The 21234-nt window shown below is 41.5% G+C and overlaps 2 protein-coding genes and 1 pseudogene across 3 annotated transcripts; 2 read left to right on the forward strand and 1 right to left on the reverse strand.

The window, feature by feature from the left end:
• Nucleotides 1–2995: 2995 nt before the first annotated feature.
• On the reverse strand, nt 2996–3111 carry LOC120610307 (uncharacterized; annotated as a pseudogene).
• Nucleotides 3112–3353: 242 nt separating this feature from the next.
• Nucleotides 3354–5291, forward strand: OR4X2 (olfactory receptor family 4 subfamily X member 2). 2 transcript variants are annotated; one of them, XM_039865019.1, is made up of 2 exons: nt 3378–4273; nt 5077–5291. In XM_039865019.1, the coding sequence occupies exons 1-2, from the start codon at nt 3378–3380 to the stop codon at nt 5105–5107; spliced, it is 927 nt and encodes a 308-aa protein (XP_039720953.1). In that variant the 3' UTR covers nt 5108–5291. The 2 variants fall into 2 exon arrangements, with proteins under 2 accessions (XP_039720946.1, XP_039720953.1); XM_039865012.1 differs by lacking the exon at nt 5077–5291 and having other exon boundaries at nt 3354–4364.
• Nucleotides 5292–13260: 7969 nt separating this feature from the next.
• Nucleotides 13261–14172, forward strand: OR4X1 (olfactory receptor family 4 subfamily X member 1). Its single transcript, XM_039871739.1, has one exon. It carries the CDS (start codon nt 13261–13263, stop codon nt 14170–14172), a length of 912 nt encoding a protein of 303 aa, XP_039727673.1.
• Nucleotides 14173–21234: the final 7062 nt, after the last annotated feature.

Raw genomic sequence — 21234 nt, forward strand, 5'->3', positions numbered from 1 at the left:
AACTTCATGATGACATATTATGGAATACATACAGGTTTGAAATAGTTGGAGTTTTTATGTAATCATTTGGCTTGTGTTTTTTTTTTCTATGTAAAGGATAATAGTTAATTCAGTATTTGTACTCTCAAAAGCAATTATATGGAAACCTTCAGAAAAAAATCTTAAAATACCTCATCATTACTTTCTTATTAACCATCTGTTAACACTTGACATTTGGTTTTAATCCAGGCTGAATTAATGACATTGGCGAGTAACACCAGTGCAGAGCACATTTATCTTATAAAGTGCTATGATAGGATTTGTAAACCTTTTATTACAGAAAACTTGACACATATACAGTTGTGGTCAAAGCATGGTAATGAACTCACCTGTAACCAATACCGAGTTTCAGTAATTATCAGTTCAGGGTCATTTGTCTTTCATCTATAGTAGGGCATCTCAGTAGCAGTGGTATGATTTTTGGATCAGACAATTTTTGTTGTGGGGTCTGTCCTGTGCATTGTAGGATGTTTTATAGCATCCCTGTCTTCTACCCAATAGCACTCCTGCCCTGCCCAGGTCGTGATAATGAAAAATGGCTCCAGATATTGCCAACTGTCTTCTAGGGGTCAAAATTACACCCTGTCAAGAGCCACTAATATATACCCTCATCATAACAAAAGCAAGGGAAGTGCTATCCGCTTCCTGAAACTTCAGGCTTATGTTCCTTGGCCCCATCCTTTGAATGGTGTTATTTTGTGTAAAGCCACATGATTGAGTCCATGATAAGCAAGAGCCGTATTAAACTGACTTCTGGACAGCATAGAGCCCTATCCAGAGTCAGTGACCTGTAAACATTGGGTGAGTTTAATTTTTTCACATTTCCGGTTGACTTCTGAAGGTACGTTACCTACAAGGAGGTTTGAGATTTGAGGGACCAGGTCTTGCTTCCCATGAGGTAGTCTACCTGATTAGGGAGAAGAAAGGTATGGCTCTCTGGGGACCGATCTCTTGCTCATCATGCCTTACCCTCTGGAGCTCTCAAGCACTTTGAACTCAAGGCTCAGCTTCCAGGATTCTTATTTCTCTGTGGAACATTTGGGAGGGCCAGTCTACTTTGTTCTGGTTTTAAAGCAGGTAGAATTGAGCCCAGTGGCTTAGTCTCAGCATTCCCAAGCCTGAGGCTGCAGGGGGAGCAGATTTTCCACCTGGCAGTTCCGGAGAGGAGCTTTCTGATGGTCTAACTGGGAAACCTGCATGAGCTGAGGGCTGTTCTCATGTTTGCATCTCTGCGGTCAGAACAGAAAAGGTAACTGCGGTGAGAAGAGCAAAACCACAGCAACACTGGGGTGAGTTTTGTTTTGTGAGCATGTGATTCTTTTACATAACGATTGCGAGTCTACTTTTCAAGCAAAGGGAATGTTGCTATGAAGCGCATGGCATTTTACAAAGTGCTCTCCCATTATCTGGTCTTTGACTGAGGCAAGCACAGGGCTAGGTGTGGGATTCCGGGGTGGAGAAGGTGTGGTCTCAGTTCTTGGGGACCTTTGTTCTTTGGATATTTACTGAATACCTACAATGTACCTAATACTGTGTTAAGAAGGTTGGGGAACATCTATATCCAGTCTTCCTTCATCGTACTTGCAATCATTGAATGCTATTTCATGGAGGTGCGTAAGTGAGCACTAAAGGTGGCATTATAGAGAGACATAATCTGTGCCTGCGGGAATCTCATAGTGTAGTGGGGCAGACAGTTACATAACAATTATAATTCGGCGTGAAAATTACTGTGATTCCAAAATGTCCTCAGAGAAGCAGGCCTTCAACCATAAGGGTGTGTGGATTGGGGAGATGGATTTCCTATCTCTTAGAAGAATCCAAGGCAGCACAGAGGATGGGAACTTAAGTTGTCCCGGGATGGGCTCGAAGTGGCATGTATGGTATGTACCTGTGACATAAGTATTAATTCCATGCTACCTTTGGACCTAGAGTCTCTGAGAGGTTAAAGAATTTTCTAGATATCACATAGATATGACCGAAAAAACCTGAATGTAAACCCAGGAGCCGGCATGCTAGCAGTGCTTTCTTCCATGAATGGCTTCTTGGTAAAATCCCCCGGCTGATCAGAGAGTTTCTGGCTGGCCTTGGCCCTCTCTTTGTCTCCGTAATCATAAACTCTATCAGTGATTCCCTTCTGGTTCATGATGGTTCTTAATCACCTCAACCTGTCCCCATTGCTGGTGAAAGGAAGCTTTGTGACATGAGTGGATGTCACCTGACTCTAGGTCTCAGGTGCCCTGGAGTCTCATTGTACAAGGGGCTGTGTTGCTATACACAGAACTCATTCACCTTGGACAAAATCCAGCATGGACCAAGAGAGTCTGCAGTCAGTCAGTGCACATTCTCGGTGATGCCCTGAGGGGCTGGAAGGCTGGATTGCAGAGAATGTTGTGTCAGAGCATAAGTGGGCACTTTGGGCAGAGGGATGGTTTGTCCTTCTGTTGCCACTTGCGGGGGCACATGGGATGGGAGGAAGCAGAAGTAAGAGGGGGAGCTGAGTGCCAGGGGACAGCTCTTCTGAAGACTCCGAAGGGAGGCAGAGTGGCAAGGAAGCTGTTCTGCAGACCAAGAAAGAAAAGAGAGCAAAAGGAGATGGAATGAAAGAAAGCTGCAGGAGAAAGACAAAAGCATTCGAAGGCGATGGAGAGATACCTAACACGGAGACAGTAACGCTCTCCTTGCTGCCATACATCATCCGGTGAGGTATTCGTGTCCTAGTCGGTCACCCCTCCTCTGGTCTGTTAACACTAGTCCAACCTCTTTTGCTTTCCAATTGACTAGTGTTTCTGATGATTCCCCATTGTCTGTAGGATAAACCCCAAAGTCCATAACTGGGATTCATGAACTAGTCCTACATTCTGCCTCCAGCTTTATCTTTGCCCTTCTCCTGATGAATTTTCATTGCTTTGTATGCTCGTCTTCCTTTTTTATTTTTTAAGTTTATTATTATTATTTATGCCTACAGCACCTGGTCTTCCTAGGTGGTCTCCCATCTAAGTACTAACCAGGCCCGACCTGGCTTAGCTTCTGAGATCAGACATCAGGCTTGTTCAGGGTGGCATGACCATAGACCATGGACCATGGCTCTACTGGGGCACGTACCCGGGACCTTCTGCATGTAAAGCAGATGTGCTCACTGCTACACTGTGGAACCACATCCTCGTCTTCCTTTTTGAATTTTTTTTCCCTTCCACACACAACTAACTCTTACTCATCTTTCAATATCCAACTCACAAACTTTTCAGATATGCAAAGACTTTGAAGTCTAATGAGGGAATCTATTGCTTTGTATCATTTCAGATCATCCACCCAAATTACTGCCTCCTGGTGGCAGCTTCATGGCTAACACACATAACGTGACTGAATTCATTTTTCTGGGACTTTCTTCCAATCAGGATGTGCAGAAAGTTTGCTTTGTGATATTTCTGCTCTTGTACACAGCAATTCTGCTGGGGAATTTCCTCATTATACTCATCGTCTTGACCAGCAGAAGTCTTGGTTCCCCCATGTATTTCTTCCTCAGCTACCTGTCCTTCGTGGAGATCTGCTACTCCTCTACTACAGCCCCCAAACTCGTCTCCGATTTGCTGGCTGAAAGGAAAGCTATATCTCTGTGGGGCTGCATGACACAGCTTTTCTTTATCCACTTCTTTGGTGGCACTGAGATGTTCCTGCTCACAGTGATGGCTTATGATCGTTATGTGGCCATCTGTAAGCCCCTCAACTACACCATCATTATGAACCGGCAGGTATGTGCTGTTCTGGTGGGAATAGCATGGGTGGGAGGCTTTGTGCATTCCTTTGCCCAAATCCTTCTCATGTTCCACTTGCCCTTCTGTGGCCCTAATGTGATCGACCACTATTTCTGTGACCTGCTTCCTCTGCTCAAACTCGCCTGCTCTGACACCTTCCTCATTGGTCTGCTGATTGTCGCCAATGGGGGAACCCTGTCTGTCATCAGCTTCGTGGTCCTCTTAGCCTCCTATGTGGTCATCTTGCTCCATCTAAGGACTCGAAGCTCTGAGGAGCGGCGCAAGGCCCTCTCCACCTGTGGGTCCCACATCACCGTGGTTACCTTGTTCTTTGGGCCCTGCATCTTCATCTACCTGAGGCCTTCTACCACCCTGTCTGTAGACAAGATGGTGGCCGTGTTTTACACGGTGGTCACCCCACTCCTCAATCCTGTCATCTACTCCCTGAGAAATGCTGAAGTGAAGAAGGCCATGAAAAGGCTGTGGATTAGGACAATAAAACTAGATGAGAATTAGAGGCTGGTCTTGGTATTCATCCTTGGGTTTAGAATGATGCTGAGTCCAAACCAAAGAATGAGACGAAAGCAAGTTCACAGGCTTTGTTATTTCTAGGGTTATTCTAACTGGTCTCCATCTCCCAAAAGACAATCCAATCAGTTGTAAAATATTTTCTCTTATGGATTTATGTGCTATATTTTAATTAGCCACTTTCTCTTAGATGTTTAGATCACTTTTAATTTTTTTTTTTACTGGTATAAATAACACTGTGGTAAGCATTCTTGAAAAGAAATCTTTACACTTCTATTTTTCTTTTAGACTCTTTTGCTATAATAAGTTTACTGTGTTCAGAGGTATAACAACTTTTGATGCATGTGTTCAGTTGATTCTTAAGAAGATGGTAATAATTAACTTTCCTTGTGAATATACTCTTGTGGGGCTTGAATAATGTCATTAAGCCTTTTCTTGATGAGAAATAAGATTTTACACTGTTTCAAAGTAGCTCCCTGCAAGATATTTATTAATTGCAAAAGGCAAAATGTAACTTTGGAAAATGTAACTTCAGTGGAGGAGCCTGGAAGATACTCCCGTAAATGATTACTCAAAGTTAACATCACCAGTATTGAGATTGGAGAGACACACAGTATTATTACTGTGGTATTCTTACTAAAAACACATAACCTAAGTCTCATCATGACAAAATACAAGGCAAACCCCAACTGAAGAACATTCTACAAAATTCCTAGGTTGCTTTCTTTATAAGTATCAAGACAAAGAAATTGAAGAGTTTTTCCAGATTACAGAGAGATGGTAACTAAATGCAACCTGTGATCCTTGATTGGATCCCGTGGTAGATGAAGGTCATTAGTGGACGAAAGAGCTGTAAATGAGATAGTAGAGTTCTATCAGAGTTAATTTTCTTATTTTGATAATTGTAGTGTGGTTATGCCAGAGAATGTGCCTGGATTGAAGAATTACTTACTAAGGTATCTAAAGGTTACATGGGCATTATGTTGTCAACTTTCAAACATTTCAGAAAGAATTCTGTCTATCTACTGAAAGAATGAATGATAAAGAAAATGTGGAAAAATATTAATATTGGGAGAGTTTGGACTAAGGATATACAGGAATTCTTTGTATTGTTATTGTAACTTTTTTCTGTCAGAAATTGTTTTAAAATATTAAGTTAAATTACTTTGCAAATCAGATAGACATCTTGTTTAATTTACGTTTTGTGAGTGAGAAGGGATGTTTTAATGTTTAATTAGCTTCGAGTCTTATTTATAAAATTTTCGCTGTGGGCTAGTCTCTTCATGTTGCTCTTCTTTATCTGAGTTCTCCTGGATATTATTTCTCCTTATGAACTTTAGATTAATTTCACCACTCTTTCTGTTTTATAGCCATCCGAAAGAACTTATTATTTTGATTGCTATAAGATTACATTTATAAATGTATTTAGAAAGAATCGACATCTTCATGATGTGAGTCTTCCTATCCAAAACCATGGATTGTCTTTTCATTTGCTGATGTCTTCCTTTGCATTCTTCAGCAGAGATCTATTATTCTCTCAGCAACTTTCAAGTATATAATACGGGAGTAGTAATGGTAATCACCATGCTGTGCATGATTTCCTCAGAACTTATCTTACAACTGAAGTTTGCACTCTCTGATTAATATCTCCCAATTTCCCCCATTCCCCTAGCCTCTAGCAACTACTGTTCTATTGTTCTATGTTTTTATGTTGCCTATTAGCCTCCTTTCATTTCAGCTTAAAGAAAGAAGTCCTTTCAGGATTTCTTCTAAGGCCAATCTAGAGATGACAAACACTGTTGTCTTTGTTTGTTTGGGAAAGCCTTTATCTCACCTTCATTTCAAAGGACAGCTGTGCTGGGTAAAGCATTTTGGGTTGGTTATATTTTCATTCGGGAGTTTGAATATATCATCCCACTCTCTTGGCCTGGAAGGTTTCTGATGAGAAATCCAGTCATAGCCTTATGGAGGTAGGTGCCTTGTAAGAGATCATTTTTTTTCTCATTGTTTTAAAATTTCTGTTTTTGCTTTTAAACAGTTGTATTATAATGGTCTTGGAAAAGATAATTTCGTATGGAAATTTTGAGGCCATTATTTCTTTAAATAAGCTTTCTATTCTCTTCCCTTCTCTTCTTCTGGGACTCCAATAATTCACAGATTGTTTGTTTTAATGATATCCCATTGTTTATGCAGGTTTTCTACACTCTTTTTCATTTTTTTTGTGTGTTCTACTTTGGTTAATTTCAAAAGTCCTGTCTTCTATGCACAGAGTCTTCTGATTGATAAATTCCGATGCTGATGTTCTCTATTGCATTTCTCTTTTCATTTATTGTAGTCCTCAACTGCAGAGTTTCTGTCTGGTAAGCTTCATTGTGGTGCTAATTTTATAATGTTTGAGTATATCAGAATATTACATTGTATATCTTAAATATATACTATTTATGCTTGTCAGCCATACTTCAATAAAAGTGGAAAAATTTAAAACAAACCTGGTATTAGTTATTTTTATTTCCTTTCTAAGCAAATGGTGTGTGTATATGTGTGTGTGCATGCATGTTTGTGGGTATGAGGCAGGGAGGTGTGATGTAAGGCAGAAAGGAAGCACTCTCTTCCTACATTCCTTCAGGTGAGCAGAAATGCATGTATGGGCCATTTTGTTTCCTCATTCTATTTTATCAGCGTTTGTTCCTCTTAGAAGTCTTTCCCAGGTTTTGGCTATAACCCAGCTGTTGATGATATTGTGAATGTTTAATTTTTTCCCCCTCCTTCTTCAGAGAATTCCTGGAGCTTTAAAAACAGAGATTGAGTTCTTGTGGTGTTTCAGATGGGTTATGATTAGGAGGAAGGGGCCATACTTATACCATGTTTCATAATTTATTCGGCTCAAGTTAAGAGAACTTTGATGAAGCAGCATTACTACACAGAGAAGGAGCAGATGTGGGGCATATACTGGTTCGGTTTCCTATTGACGTCTTTGTTTCCTAATGGGGCGCCAGCAGCTGGTGACATATTCTGTTTGGGCAGGAAATGTTACACTTAGACATTTGACCCAGCTGGACAATTTATTAGTTGTATAAGTTTGAACCATTCTCTTAATCTTTCTGAGCCCCAGTTACCTAATCTGTCAAGTGGCAATACTAGTTACTATGGTAGAGTGTTACTTTGACTCTGTGTGAGATGTTAGAAAGAAAAGTGGAAAGACACAACACTGCACAACGCAAATGTAACGTGCTGTTACTTAGGAGACCATCCCTAACAGTTAGGGGACTCTAGTCTTTCCAAAGCCTTTGCACATGAAAACCATGTGTTGAAAAGTTGTGGCAAAATGCTTAAAACCTTAAGAATGAACAGTTGGAAGACCCCAGTAATAGGCATCAGGAAAGAGCTGGGTTATCTATGCTATCAGTTCATGAGGTAACTTTGCACAGTGATTTTCCTTCTGGCTCTTTTCCCACCTTTAGGTTGACATGAGTTGGACATGATGATCTTGAAAGCCCTCCATGTCTAGCATTCTCTGAAGAGACATGTCAAAGTATGTGCGTGAAGTGGTCCAGGTACACTTGGGTAAAGTCCCCTTGGAATTGAGCATGACATCATTGGTCTAATGAGGGGTGAGGTCAGAATTGGCCACCAAGAGCCTCTTGAGGATGCCTGTGGCGAGAACACAGGGGTGAAGTGATATTGCATTCTCCTCTGTCACTTACTTGAGAATGCAGAGGGAAACCTCTAGTGGCCAAGGCAAGAGGGTGCTAATCATGGAGGCAAGTAGAAGTCCCTACTTTATAATTGGATTAATTAGAGATAAGTTCCTTAACCTCTGAAGGATACACATGAGAGGTCGACTTTTGCTTATCTCAGAAACTCCCCAAATGGGGGATGCTAGAAAAGTTCAGGGAATTCAATTCTCTTATCTCAATTTTCCATCTCATACACCTTAAATGCTTCCATCCTCACAGTCCAGCAGTCCTCATTTTAGTGGATTTTAGAGTAGACTGCCCCTGTTCTGTTTTCCTATAACTCTCTTAGTGAGAAAGTCATTAAGTTCTGGAGTTGGCACATGGATGTGATGGCATCGATGATAACTGGTGAGTCCGAAGGGGATGATCTTAATTTAGTGGTGCCTTTATGTGTGGAACAGGTTCTGAGTCAGTTCATTTATTGATCCTTTAGCATGGAGGGACAGACCCTCAGGCAGGGTCTTTTACACATGTTGGCACTTTTCACTCGTGTTCCTCTGACTTCCACGTACTTTCACACAAGGGGAGCCTTAGATTTGTTCACTCTTTCAGCTGATGGAGCAGACTTTAGACATCATCATGTTAAAGTCTTTCTTGCCTACTTTAATAACAAGATGACTCCTTTGCTTGGCTTAGAGCAGATGTTATAGTCATTCTCACCAGTGCCACTTGTAACATGGTCAGTGTGAAGTCGTTTGCAAGGCTAATTTTTAATCAAGTGCAGAGTCATATATTTTCAGAAATATTCTTTTGAAAAATTCAGAGATCCTGGCTAAGACACTCTCACGTCTGGCCTTCTCTGGTAGAAATGAAGGTATTAGCTTCATTATAGCCTGAATGGAGAATTGGTACACAGAAGCCTAGATTTTGCTGAGGACCAACCTTGAATCAACACTTCTAAGTTTTAGATCAGTGAACACTAACATATTCTTTATATTTCTTTGGTTGCTTTATCTGTAGACCTTGTCAGTGAAAGAAATCTGTTGTCCTGGGGTGGCTTGTGCAAGTGAATCAGTTTCCTGACCACAAAAGTCAGAATCAAGATAACAAACAATATTAAAGGCGGGTTCATTCGCTTAATCTCGATGGGGGATTGCTTTGGAATTATTTTCAAAAAGGAGCATTTTTTTTTTTTAACACTAGATAGATACTCTCACATATATTTTATCATATTTATATATATATATATATATATATATAGATATTTATATATATAAGATACATATGCATCTTTACATATATATATAAATATATGTCTTTATATTTATAGGACACCCCAGTGATACCTTGGTTTTGAAATAGATGTAGCACCAGCCAGAAGATTCAGGGATCAAACCCAAATACTTACAACATCTACTGAGTTCCCCACCCTGTGATAGGTGTGACAGAGGGATGAAAGAGACTCTTTTAAAGCTTTCAAAAGGTTATATTCTCTCTTGTTGGATAGACCTGACAGATTCATGTGAAACAGCTAGAGAATCATTTAACTCTTGGTGACAAAGTGCTAGAGCTAGGATCGGCACCAAGGCATATCTTGCAAAGGCTTCTTTCATTGGCAGACCAGCCTGGCCAACTCCTAAAATATCTTCTCCTCTCCAGGGCTTCTAAGCTCTGCACAGGCTGCCAAGGCCAAAATGACAACCCAGGAAGGTGGGAAACTGAAGTTGGACAATATTATTGTTACATTTCTTACTGTTGATTTTTTTTTTTTTTTTTTAGATCTTTTCAGGTTTGTTTTGCCTTTTATCATAAACTCGAATCCCTTCTCTCTCTGTGATCTCCCTCCGTTATGAAATATAGTTTTCGGTGAGGACCAGGGGGATGGGTAACAGATGAGATGAGCATTGAAGCACTTATTGGACGGGAAGCCATGCAGCCTAATTTTAGTCCAGGCTCCACAATGACCAGCTGCATGATTGTGGGCCCAGGTTCTTCTTCTGTAAGAAGAGGAATCTATAGCATCCTTCCTGATTTAACAGTTCATGATTCCTCAGCGAGGAAAACTAGCAAGGAGAGGCCTTGTACTGACTCTTCTGGTGACAGGATATCTGGAGAAAAAGTGGGATAAAAGAAGTGCTGGAAAAAGCCATTTAGACCAATTTTATTTTTCAGAACTCCACAGGACATGGAGTTCTATGATAGGGAAGGTACAATGAGAAATCATAAGGCAGGGGCCAGATTTATTGTAGACTTGAAGAACTTCCATAGGTTTTTATTTATTTCTATTTATTTTATTCTTTCTTTATTTTTTAATTGGGGCCAATCTATCTTACACTTCTGGGTCATCCCTGTTCAGGTTTTCTTAACCACCAACCCTGGAAATATGCAGTTGTTTACTATCTGATAAGAACACATACTGATCTTTCAGTCTCTTCCTTGGCCCTGCCAATTCAAAAGTCAGAATTAAAGTTATTCCACAAGTATGTCACTGCCACTGTCAATGGCTTGTGGGTCTGATGACCTCTTTATGAAATTATCTCAAATGTTTTCCGTTTCTACTCAAAGTTTCAATAAATGTCAATTTCCTTTTCTTTCTTCCATTCTAAAGACTTTAAAATTTTAACCTTTTAGAGAAAATTCGATGATTACACTGTATATACATCTTGCTCTGTTAACCTTCAGTAACTTTAGAAAGAAAAAAACAATCTCCTCAATTTTAAATTTTTATCTGAAGATTAAAGTGATCCTTACGCATCCCCTGAGAGGAGCTCTCTTGCTGACACCCTAAATCAGAAGCAATTGCAGAAGCATAGAGCATTTACTTTCAAAGCTAATTTCACGGAGATTATTCACCTACTAATGGAGCCCTTTTTGCCCTGAGGGTGAAACATATCTAAGATTCCTGCTCTTTGCATAAACATCCTGAGTGAAAAATTGCCACAGGGCAGAGGAACCTGATGGGGAGGTGAGGAAGTGGCTCAACAATAAGAGGATAGTTTTATGTTTATTTTATAGGTAAGGAAACAGAGGCTCAGAGAGGGTTAGTCACTTGCCCCAGGCCATGCAGCTCATAGTTGAATGGAGGTCTGAATTCTCCAAAGTCATTATCTCTCTTACTGTGAATGTTATAATGGCTGCATAACAAGGGTGTCAGATCTGTCTTGCTTTACACTGGAACATGGAATGGCTTTTCCACAGCAAGTGCCAGAGCTTCTCCACGTCAACTCGTCTGTATCCTTTGAAACTAATCAGACTCTCTGATTAGGCATAAGAAGGAAGCTAAAGTGGGGAGGTAAGGGGAAGGGAGGACAAATTTGACAAACTTCAACCATTGTCCTTGGAGGTGGGTATGGAGAAGGGGAAATGAGTCATTTGATATTGTTTGTGTATTTATTTATTAATTGTGGTAGAATACCCATAACATAAAATGCACCACCTTAACCATTTTTACATGTCTAGTTCAGTGGTATTAAAGTACATTTGCGTTGTTATGCAACCGCTGCTACCATCCACGTCGAGAACTTGCATTGTCTCAATCTGAAACCGTGCTCCCATCAAGCACGAACTCCACGTCCCCGCTCCTCCCAGCCCCTGGCACCACATTCTACCCTCTGTCTCTATGAGTTTTACTACTCTACGGACATCGTACCGTGCTGGACTCATATTGTATGTGGACTCCTACAGTATTTTTCTTTTTGTGATTGGCTTAGCACGTCACTTAGCATATTCAGTCCCATTTTATTACATGGCCTACTATTCCATAGGCTTGTTGTAAGATGCTTAAATCAGAACCCCAGGGTGCTGCAAGTCTACACAAACAGAATTGGGTGTCAGGCTCGCCTTCTGATGCAGGGGCACCTTAGTGAGTCCCCATCACACACTGCACTAACAGGGTCATGCTGCAGAGTAAAAGCATAACCAATTATACTCGCCAGTTATTCTCTTCTACAATTATTATTTGTTTTAAAACTCGTGAGCTCATTCAATTCTCAAAATAGCACCATGCAAAAGGTTTATTATTTCTGCTTCTCAGATGCAAATTATAGGCTTGGAGGGATTTCTGTACTTGTTTAATGTTCTACAGCTACTAAGCAACAGTGTTGGGATCGAACTCAGGTCCCCTGACTCCAAAGCCTGTGTCCCCATCACCAGATCACAGTGCTGCAGCTGCTCTCCGACAGCCTGGACTGTAAGCTGGCTGTGAGGTGTGTGCATTTGACTGAGGGTATCTTCGGGTTTGCTGGCAGGGCTTGTTTCAGCCAGAGGGAGTGACTGCTCAGAGGCTGTGAGTATGAACTTTCTGTGTCTGATCACCGTTGTCAGTGTTCAGAGCCCTCTGCAGTGTGTGCCGGCATCTCTAACTTGCCTTTGTTTCAGGAGGCAGTCCTTACACCCACCTCAGAGCCTTTCCTTGTGTAGACTTGCTGTGCTCTGAAGCTCTGAGTTAAGCACACTCGATATCCCATGGAACAATAGGCTGTTATAAAATGGAACTTTAAATGACTTTTGAATTGTTTCTTAGCTGCTGGTCCCAGGAGAATTGAGGCAGCCTGTTACCGATTCACATTTCCTATTCTCCATCTCTCCCTCCAAGGACAGTGGTTGAAGCCTGGTGACCGTCCTTCCCCCTTTCAGCTTCCTTCTTATGCTTATTAGGGAATCAGGTTAGTTTCATAGGTTGCAGAATAATTAAGGTTGAGAAATCTGGCACTTGCTGTAAAAAACTGGTTCCACATTACATTGTAGGGTAAGACTCGTTGAAACTTGTATGCAACCAAGATCACGCACACTTCAGGAGCAGATCTAATGGTGGAAGCATCTTTGTTTTAAAAGATACAGACCTGAGTTCAAAGATGAGCTGTGTGGCCTTGAGTTAGTGACCGAATCTCTCTGAGTCTCAATTTTCTTACATATAAAGTAGCGTTTCATTTTTGTCGTGAGGATTAAATTATCTAATGCGTGTGCCTGGATCAGAGAAAACACTTAAGGTGCTTTATTATAAACTTAAATCTTATTTTAGGAATGATATCAAGCAGCTGATGGTCATTGTTTTGTGTCCCATCACCTGTCTCATATGGGACTTTAATCACAACAACTGATTATCTCATGGAGAACATGTGGTGGAGAAGCCCAAGGCAGACAGGGGACTCAAGAAGGAGCAGAATGACAATCTTCCTCAAGGTTTGAGAAGCATGTTTCTAATTATTGAAGGAGGGTTCTTTGTTTTCTGTGACTCCAGGCCGTTGGCTTCTGTGCTTTAAAACATGGTCCCTACAAGCAATGAGACTGAAATAATTTTCTTGGGATTTTCCCATAACCGGGACATGCAGAAGATCATTTCTGTGTTTTTCCTCCTCATGTACACAGCCATTGTGCTGGGTAATGGCCTCATCGTGGTGACCATCATGGCCAGCAAAGGACTCACATCCCCCATGTATTTCTTTCTCGGCTACTTGTCCTTTGTGGAGATCTGTTACTGTTCTGTCACAGCCCCCAAGCTCATTCTTGACTCTTTTATCGAAAGGAAAGTCATTTCCGTCAAGGGCTGCATCACACAGATCTTTTTCCTCCATTTCTTTGGTGGCACCGAGATCTTTCTCCTGGTGGTGATGGCCTACGACCGCTACGTGGCCATCTGCAAACCTTTGCACTACACCGTCATCATGAGCCGTCGTGTGCGTGGCCTCCTGGTGGGTGCGGCCTGGGGTGGGGGCTTGCTGCATTCTTTTGGGCAAACCTTCCTCATTTTCCAGCTGCCTTTCTGTGGCACCAAGGTCCTTGACCACTACTTCTGCGATGTGCATCCTGTGCTGAAGCTGGCTTGCTCGGACACCTTCCTCATTGGCACGCTCATCATCGCCAATGGCGGCTCCATATCGGCGGTGGCCTTCGTGCTCCTGCTGGCCTCGTACGTGGTCATCCTGCACTCCCTGAGGAGCCAGACCGCAGACGGCCGGCGCAAGGCCCTCTCCACCTGCGTCGCCCACGTTGCCGTCGTGAGCCTGTTCTTCATACCCTGTTCCTTTGTCTACCTGAGGCCCTGTGTCACCCTCCCTGCAGACAAGATTGTTGCCGTGTTTTACACGGTGGTCACACCTCTCTTAAACCCTGTCATTTATTCCTTCAGGAATGCTGAGGTGAAAAATGCCATGAGGAGACTAGTGAGAGGAAAGTGACTTAGGAAGAGAGGCGGATGATCTGGGTGGGGCGAATAGGTGAAACCAAGGATGGGAAAATGGGGCACCGAGATCTCATTCTGCCTCTACTTCTGGCTGAGAGAGCGGCCTTTGGGCCTCTCACCTTCTTTCTATAAGCTTAAGTCTTCTCTCCTTTAGGGATTGGACAGAATTGCAGAGGTCTCTAGGATGAAGCCTTGGAGGGGCCTCCTAGTGCCGCACCTCCACGTTTGACAGTGACCTTGAGGTAGATCGGCTGGTTTTGAGAGGATGAACTCTTCCAGAAACCAGGGTCTCTCAGGGAATAATGAAGAGGGAGGTGGAAGAGGAGGGGAACTGCCCCAGGGAATAGCACCCATGTGTGCTTCGTGTTTGAAAAGCCTCAGTTTTTGGAATTTGGGAGGTGACTAATGGGAAAGGAAGAAGTGGTCACTCAAATGCTGAGAAATTTGATTGACCTGACATACTGAGAATTTGCCCCATGGGTTCTGGGCAGACCAAGCTGCCCTAGAAGGGTTTAGTCCTCAGGACAGAAGGTGTTTTGACTCTTGACAGAGGTTCATGTGAACTCAAGCTAGAGTCATGTTTTCAAGGAGTTTTAACGTGATTTGAGAGCACCAGACCATGCTATCTACTCTGTGGACACAAGTTTTATTTCCCATGTAATACTGACATTTTGATGTCTAAAATTCTCTTCTGTTCACACCTATTTGTCTTTCTTTTTCTCCTGCTTTTCCTCACCATGCCTCTGGTTGTTTGGCTCATTAGTTTGCTCTGTGTTCTTGTGTTTCTCAGCTGGTCCCACAAAGTCCACAATAATTCACTCTCTTACACCACCACCATACTGACTTGGTCACTCTCCATCCAGGGGCACTCTGCTCCTTTTCCTTCTTCATTCTGAAGCTGCCGTTGCTTAAAGTATGGGTTTAACTGCTCTTGGGTCCTCACTGCTTGTCCTGATATTTTAATGATCATTTTTTGAGTCCTACTTCATGTAGTCACCACGATATGCCACACGAATACACCCCCAAACGCTAACCCCAATACTGACCATCATGCACAGCCGATGATTTGTTTCTCACATGCTTCTAGAAAAATCACCCGAAAGCACCACTCTAATTTCACCATTCCCCTCTTCAGAAATCTTCGATGACTCCCCATTGCCTTGTGAATCGACCACAAACTCCTACTTGACACGTAACACCCTCAAGGCATGACCCTCTCTTAATGTTCTATTTGAATTTTCAGTTACACTCTGGTAGAGCTCACTGTTTTCTGGATATCCCCTCGTGCCTTCCACCTAAGATCTTTTCCCCATTGCTATCTGTTAACATCCTATCCACCTTCCAATGCCCGTCTCAAATGCTGCTTCTGTGTTTATCCTATCTGGTTATGTCTTTTTCTTTATTTGAATTCTAAGAGCACTCAGCTAGAGTCCTTTAAAGCCTTCACTACCTATAGGAGTTTGTCTGAATCTTACTCATCTTTGTACCTTGCTCTGAATGACATATAGTAAAACTCAATAAATACTGGGTCAGTTAAGTTTCTGGAAGTCATTATTGTTCTCTCTCTCTTTTCATCTCAATTATCTAAATAATATACCAATGTTACACACTTAAGAAAAACCACTAATCACTCTTGATATCGTTTCTGAGAACAATAAGAAATAAGGAGGAGGTATGTGTATATACTTTACTGTTAACCAAGAGATTTCATATATTTTATCTCATTTGATCTGAAAATACTCTGGTGAGATGAATATGAGGCCCCTGTTTTACAGATGAAGAGAATGAATCTTTGGCAGGTCAGTGTCTTGATCAAGTTCATATAATAACTCACAGAGGCTAAGTATAAACCTAGGTCCACCTGATTGCTACGTCCCTGCCTCCTCTGCTCATTCCTCTCTTTCTTTATAAAGATCACCAGAACATAAATACATCTAAGTCTCTGAATTCCAAATCTGAGGCCTGATAATCTCCTTATTATCAGGCATTTCCCTCTGGAATCATTTCAAAAGAAATAAAAAGTTCCAAAAAATATATAGCATGAACTGCTTTATGGATGTTCACAGGTTTTCCTGGGTCCACAGAAAACCAGAGCCTGCAATGCCAGATTGGGAATTGGCAAATAAGAAAGCAGGAACACATGCTTCTTCTGTGAGCTCAGGCTCCTCTTCTTGTGTAGGCAAAACTTGGGCAATAGCTGCAAGAGGTACCTATGCATTGGATTAAAACTCAGTGTGGTGTCCAAGAGAGATTTTTTTCTATTGACATAATACTGAAAGTGGAATCATTCTTGAGAGAACCATTTGGATCAGGAAAAGGGAAATAGGCAGCAAAAGGCTAATATGAATTGAGCATGCACCAATAAATTTTCTAAAATTAATCTCAGGACAGTGTTGCCCCATAGGTGGGACGAAACTCAGTTTGCAGTTGAAGACAGTGCAGATGGAGTACTGTTTCCAAGCTCTTGATGTTTTTTTCTACACTGGTTGTTTGTGAACCATGATTTGGAGTCCAGAATTCTTCAGGTGTTTCAGGTGTTGGGGCAGGAAGCACAGGAGAGGATGGAGGCAGCCAAACAGGCACGTGTGGGACTTTAATCACAACAACTGATAATCTCTTTTCAAAATCTTTTCCATATAGATTTATGTCGATGAAAAGTATTCAAATTCTAAAAAAAGTTTAAGAACCACTATAATATACTATGTTTATTCTTTCTTGTTCGGTCCTAGCCACGTGTGGCTTGGTTATGGAGTGGCAGACTTTAGGAAATGACCTTCGTTCTGAGAAGGAGAAGCAGATCTGAGCCTTCTTCTAGGTCCAAGTCCAGAGACTCAAGGCAAGACCTTCTTCAATGAGAGTGAAGACATACTTCAGAAAATGCAGCTTGTCCAATCTGAGTGAACTCCTGCAATGTTGACACAGCCTGGTCTGAAATTGCTTCACTCCTTGGTATGATGGCACTATAGCATCTTTCTGTTACGACTGCAGACTGTGCTACACAATTCATAGCATTCAGTCTTCTTGATAAGTTTTAAAAATCTGTGACTTGTATAAAACTAGACGTTCTATACTTTGATTGTTTATGTGTATGGTTAATGTCGAGAAAATTGGGTGAAAGTTATGTTATTCCTAAGTTATTCTGAGAATTCTAGGTGTTAAGACTTTTTTACCACTCTGAGAAGCCATGTCGAGACACTTTGTTGGTTCCCTCACTTATATTTGCTCAGTATCCACATTCAGGGGCATGAGGCATCCGATAGAGCTATGGCTTCTCTTGGAAAAGTCTGAGAAGCCAGGTGTTGCAATGGAGTGAATAACATAATTGGTTATCATGGTGTATCTTCTGAAAACCATGGCTTTTTTTGTGGGTGAAAACCTACTCTGGAGAATCGCACCCAGTGTTAGAGCTGACACAGTCATAGCAATTATAGGCAGAGAATCATGGCATATGGGCACTCGGGAAGGTGTTGTGGCCACTATTTCACATGGATACAGCTAATAGATGATTTTGGCTAAAATCACAGAGTAGATAGGTAGAGTGGGGATTTGATCTCACAACAGCTGAATTCTCGAGGTCATGCCTTTTTCATACCCAACACTTGCACCATAAGGGAATCTAATTCACATCTTCCTTTCAGAGTACAAAGCTCTTTAAAAATCTTTAGTGAAAATGAAAGTCACCCCGTAGTCCATCTTTTATTCAGTATAAAATCTGATCGGAGTGGTGGTGGTGGTGGTGGGGGTGTCCCCTGAGCGGCAGCTGTAAAAACTTGGGCACCGGGTTGTGTAAAATCTCCACCCGCCCCACGCTGGTGCTTTGGAGCGGGACAGAGGGAGAGCGCGAAACGGCCCCGCCCAGCCCCCGTAGCCGGGCGTGGGCATCCCAGTTAGGCCTTAGGGCCCGGCAGATGCTCGATGTGGGCACGTGGGTCTGGGCGCTTTCCAAACAGCGGCCTGTGCTCTGGACCCTGGCGCGGTGAGTCTGCCTCCCAGCTCCGCATGAGCCTTTTCTCAGTTCGCTGCCGCCCTTTGCATTCAGACATGAGCCTTGTTGGTTTTCAAAGCCGTATGTTTTGGGGTCTCTCAGGTGCAGGTCTTCAAAGTTAGGGGTGCCTAATGTGGGGTACGAATGCTTCGCTCCTCAGGGAGAAGCGCTTGGTTTGTGAGTTCCCTTCCCGTGGTGGGTTCCCGCCAGGGCGGGGGTGGGTGTATGTCGAGACTATGTCTCTTTCCTGCCGGCTTGGTTGTGGCCTTTTCCTCGTTTGCCTGATGTGAAGGAGCTGCTCAGTTGGTTTCAGGTCTTTTTCAGAGGAAATTGTTCCGTTTGTAGCGGTAGTTTTAGTGTGTCCACGAGGGGAGGCGAGTTCGGGGAGGTCTTCTGTCGCCATCTGGAATCGCGTCTGGTTTTGGGTTAAAACCACCTCGCGTTCCTGGCATAGGCCCACTTGGTCATGATATATTGTCCTTGGTATACATTACTTCATTTGATTTAAATATGTTTTATTAAGGGTTTTTTTTTTTTTAAATCTGTGTTCATGAGTAATGTCTGTGATTTTCTTTTAATTACTTTTTTTTTTGGTAAGAGCTTGGTGGCAGAGTTAAGCTGCTCTTATAAATGACTTGAAGAGTTTTCCATTCTAGTTTTGAAAACGTTTGTGTAAATTTGGTGTTGTTTCTACTTTAAATGTTTGATGAAACCAATGAAATTATCTTGGTTGGAGTTTTTTTGGTGTTTGTAATATTTGTAAGCTATGGATTCAATTTAACAAATACGAGGCTATTCAGATTTTCTGTTTCATTTTGGGTCAGTTATGTAAATTGTATTTTTTCTAGGAATTTATACTTTTCACTTAAATTGCAGACTTTAATAATTTTAGGTCAACAAGTGACATTGATGTTAAAACTTATGATTGTTCATAATCTTATATTATGTATCATAAAAGTCTGACGTTTGTCCAATTTTTTCTTTTTTCGTTTTTTTACATGATTAATTTCTATTATGTTCTTCCTTCTACTTTGATTGTATTTAAATTTGCTCTTCTTTTTTCTATATCTTAAGGTATAAACTGAGTTAATAGATTTTAGAACTTTCATTTCCAGTATAAGAATTTAAAGCTGTAAAGTTTCTTTAAGCAATGCTCTAGCAGCATCTCATAAAATTTCACATGTTTTCATTATTATTCAGTTAAAATGTATTCTAATTTTAAAAACGATTTCTTCTTTGACTAATACATTTTTTTACAAGTGTGTTGTTTATTTTCCGGATATTTAGGGTTTTTCCTTGCTACTTTATTGTTATTGATTCCTAATTTAATTCCATTATGAATAATGTCATTCTTTTTACATTTATTGAAACTTGTTTCATGGCCTGACATAAGGTCTATCTTGGTGAATGCTCGAAAGAATATATTCTTTAGTTTTAAAGTGTTGTGCTTTATAAATATCGGTTAAGGTGGTTCCTATGTTGTTCAGATCTGGTTTTACTGATTTTTAAAAAACCTAATCATACTCCTACTTGCTGGGGGGTCATGGTGGTGTTAATGTCTCCAACCATTATTGTGGAATTGTGTATTGATTTTCTTTAAACCTGAGAAAGAAAAACTTGGATGAGAAAATGGTATCCCAAGATGTTAAGCCATTTGTTAAAGGTTATGTATCTACCAGATGGTAAAATCAGCCTTTGTACAAGTTGTACGTTGTACAGCTCGACTCCTTAGTCCATGTTTTTAAGCACCATATTATACTGCTGCTTGTCTGTCTGATCCTCTTCACAGGTGGAAACAGTTTTCAAAGTGCTATGTTAACCTAAGGTAGTAGTCAAAGTCCTAGTTAATTCAAACTTACCCAAACATGTTTGACACCAGCTTACTTCCCCAAATAGATAGCACAAAACCATGCCCTGTATGTAGTAGCTGCTTAATAACTATTGTTGAATGAATGAGTTTGGGATGATTCAGTATAGAAATCCAAAGTTAGTATAAAAAGAATGGCTTCCTTGTCTTCTAAAGTTTGTCTGAACCAAGTTAATATGACAAGTGGGTGTAGCTCTCTCTATGGCCTACTCTTTTAATTGGGATGTAGTGCCTCTGGGGTCTTATTAGCCAGCCTCAAGGTACTTTTGGTAACCCCGAATGTACTATGGCTTCTAAAGCAGTGGTGTTCACGTCTGGCAATGGCTTTGGCTGGCGTGATTCCACATGAACTTCCCTGAACCCTCTGTGCTTAAAAGTTTACTGGCCAGACTCCTTGACTGTCACCACTCACCTGAGGAAGGTGAGTTCTTACGTAGTCTTGGTCTATTGGGGAATCTCTGGCTAGAATAAACCCATACCACCCAGGGAACTTTACAGAAAACAGATGTCCTCACTTGCTTTGCTCTCTCTTCGTTCTGTGCTCGGTGCCCAGGTGAAAGTACTGCTGCACGATATCTGAGTATTTCTCAGGTTCCTGCCTTCAAATGTCTCAAGTGTGAGTTGATTTAAAAAAAATTCAGATTCTTGTGGCATCACTAGAATTGTTCTCCTCCAGCCATTTTCTTGCTTACCCTTTATTTGTTGAGGAGACGTTCTTGCTGGGTGATCAGATGCTCCCATTTCCCTAGTCAGGAGTGTTGTATAGTGACTAAGAGGACCACTTTGATGCCAGGTACACTCGGTTGCATTTCTTGTTCTAACCTTTACTGGTGTGAGAGCTTAGCCAAATCACTCATTTGCTCTAATCCTCATTTTTCCCATCTGAAAAATAGAAACAATCATAGTAGCTTCTTCAAAGTGATGTTGAGTGGATGAAGTGAGATGATGCATTTAAAATGCTCTTCACAGGGCCTGGCATACAGCATTGCTCAATAGAAGCAAACAAATGTTATACAGCTATGGTTACTGTTCTCTCTTCTTGTGGAGCTGTTTAAGCTCAGAGAGCACTTTCACACATATTTAATTATTTAGAGGCTTGCCATATGAATGCCCAGCTCATGGCTGGGGGCTGCCGAGTTCCCCATGCTTTCCTGTGGGCTGTCTTGATACCACATTAACTTTTTGGAAATTGGAGCAATTCAAGG

Source organism: Pteropus medius, unplaced genomic scaffold, assembly GCF_902729225.1.
Source record: "Pteropus medius unplaced genomic scaffold, Ma_sr-lr_union100, whole genome shotgun sequence".
NCBI lineage: Eukaryota > Metazoa > Chordata > Mammalia > Chiroptera > Pteropodidae > Pteropus > Pteropus medius.

What these genes read in the sequence shown, in the direction of transcription:
- OR4X2 (XM_039865012.1), top strand. Translation starts at nt 3,378, where the DNA reads ATGGCTAACACACATAACGTGACTGAATTCATTTTTCTGGGACTTTCT.
- OR4X1 (XM_039871739.1), top strand. Translation starts at nt 13,261, where the DNA reads ATGGTCCCTACAAGCAATGAGACTGAAATAATTTTCTTGGGATTTTCC.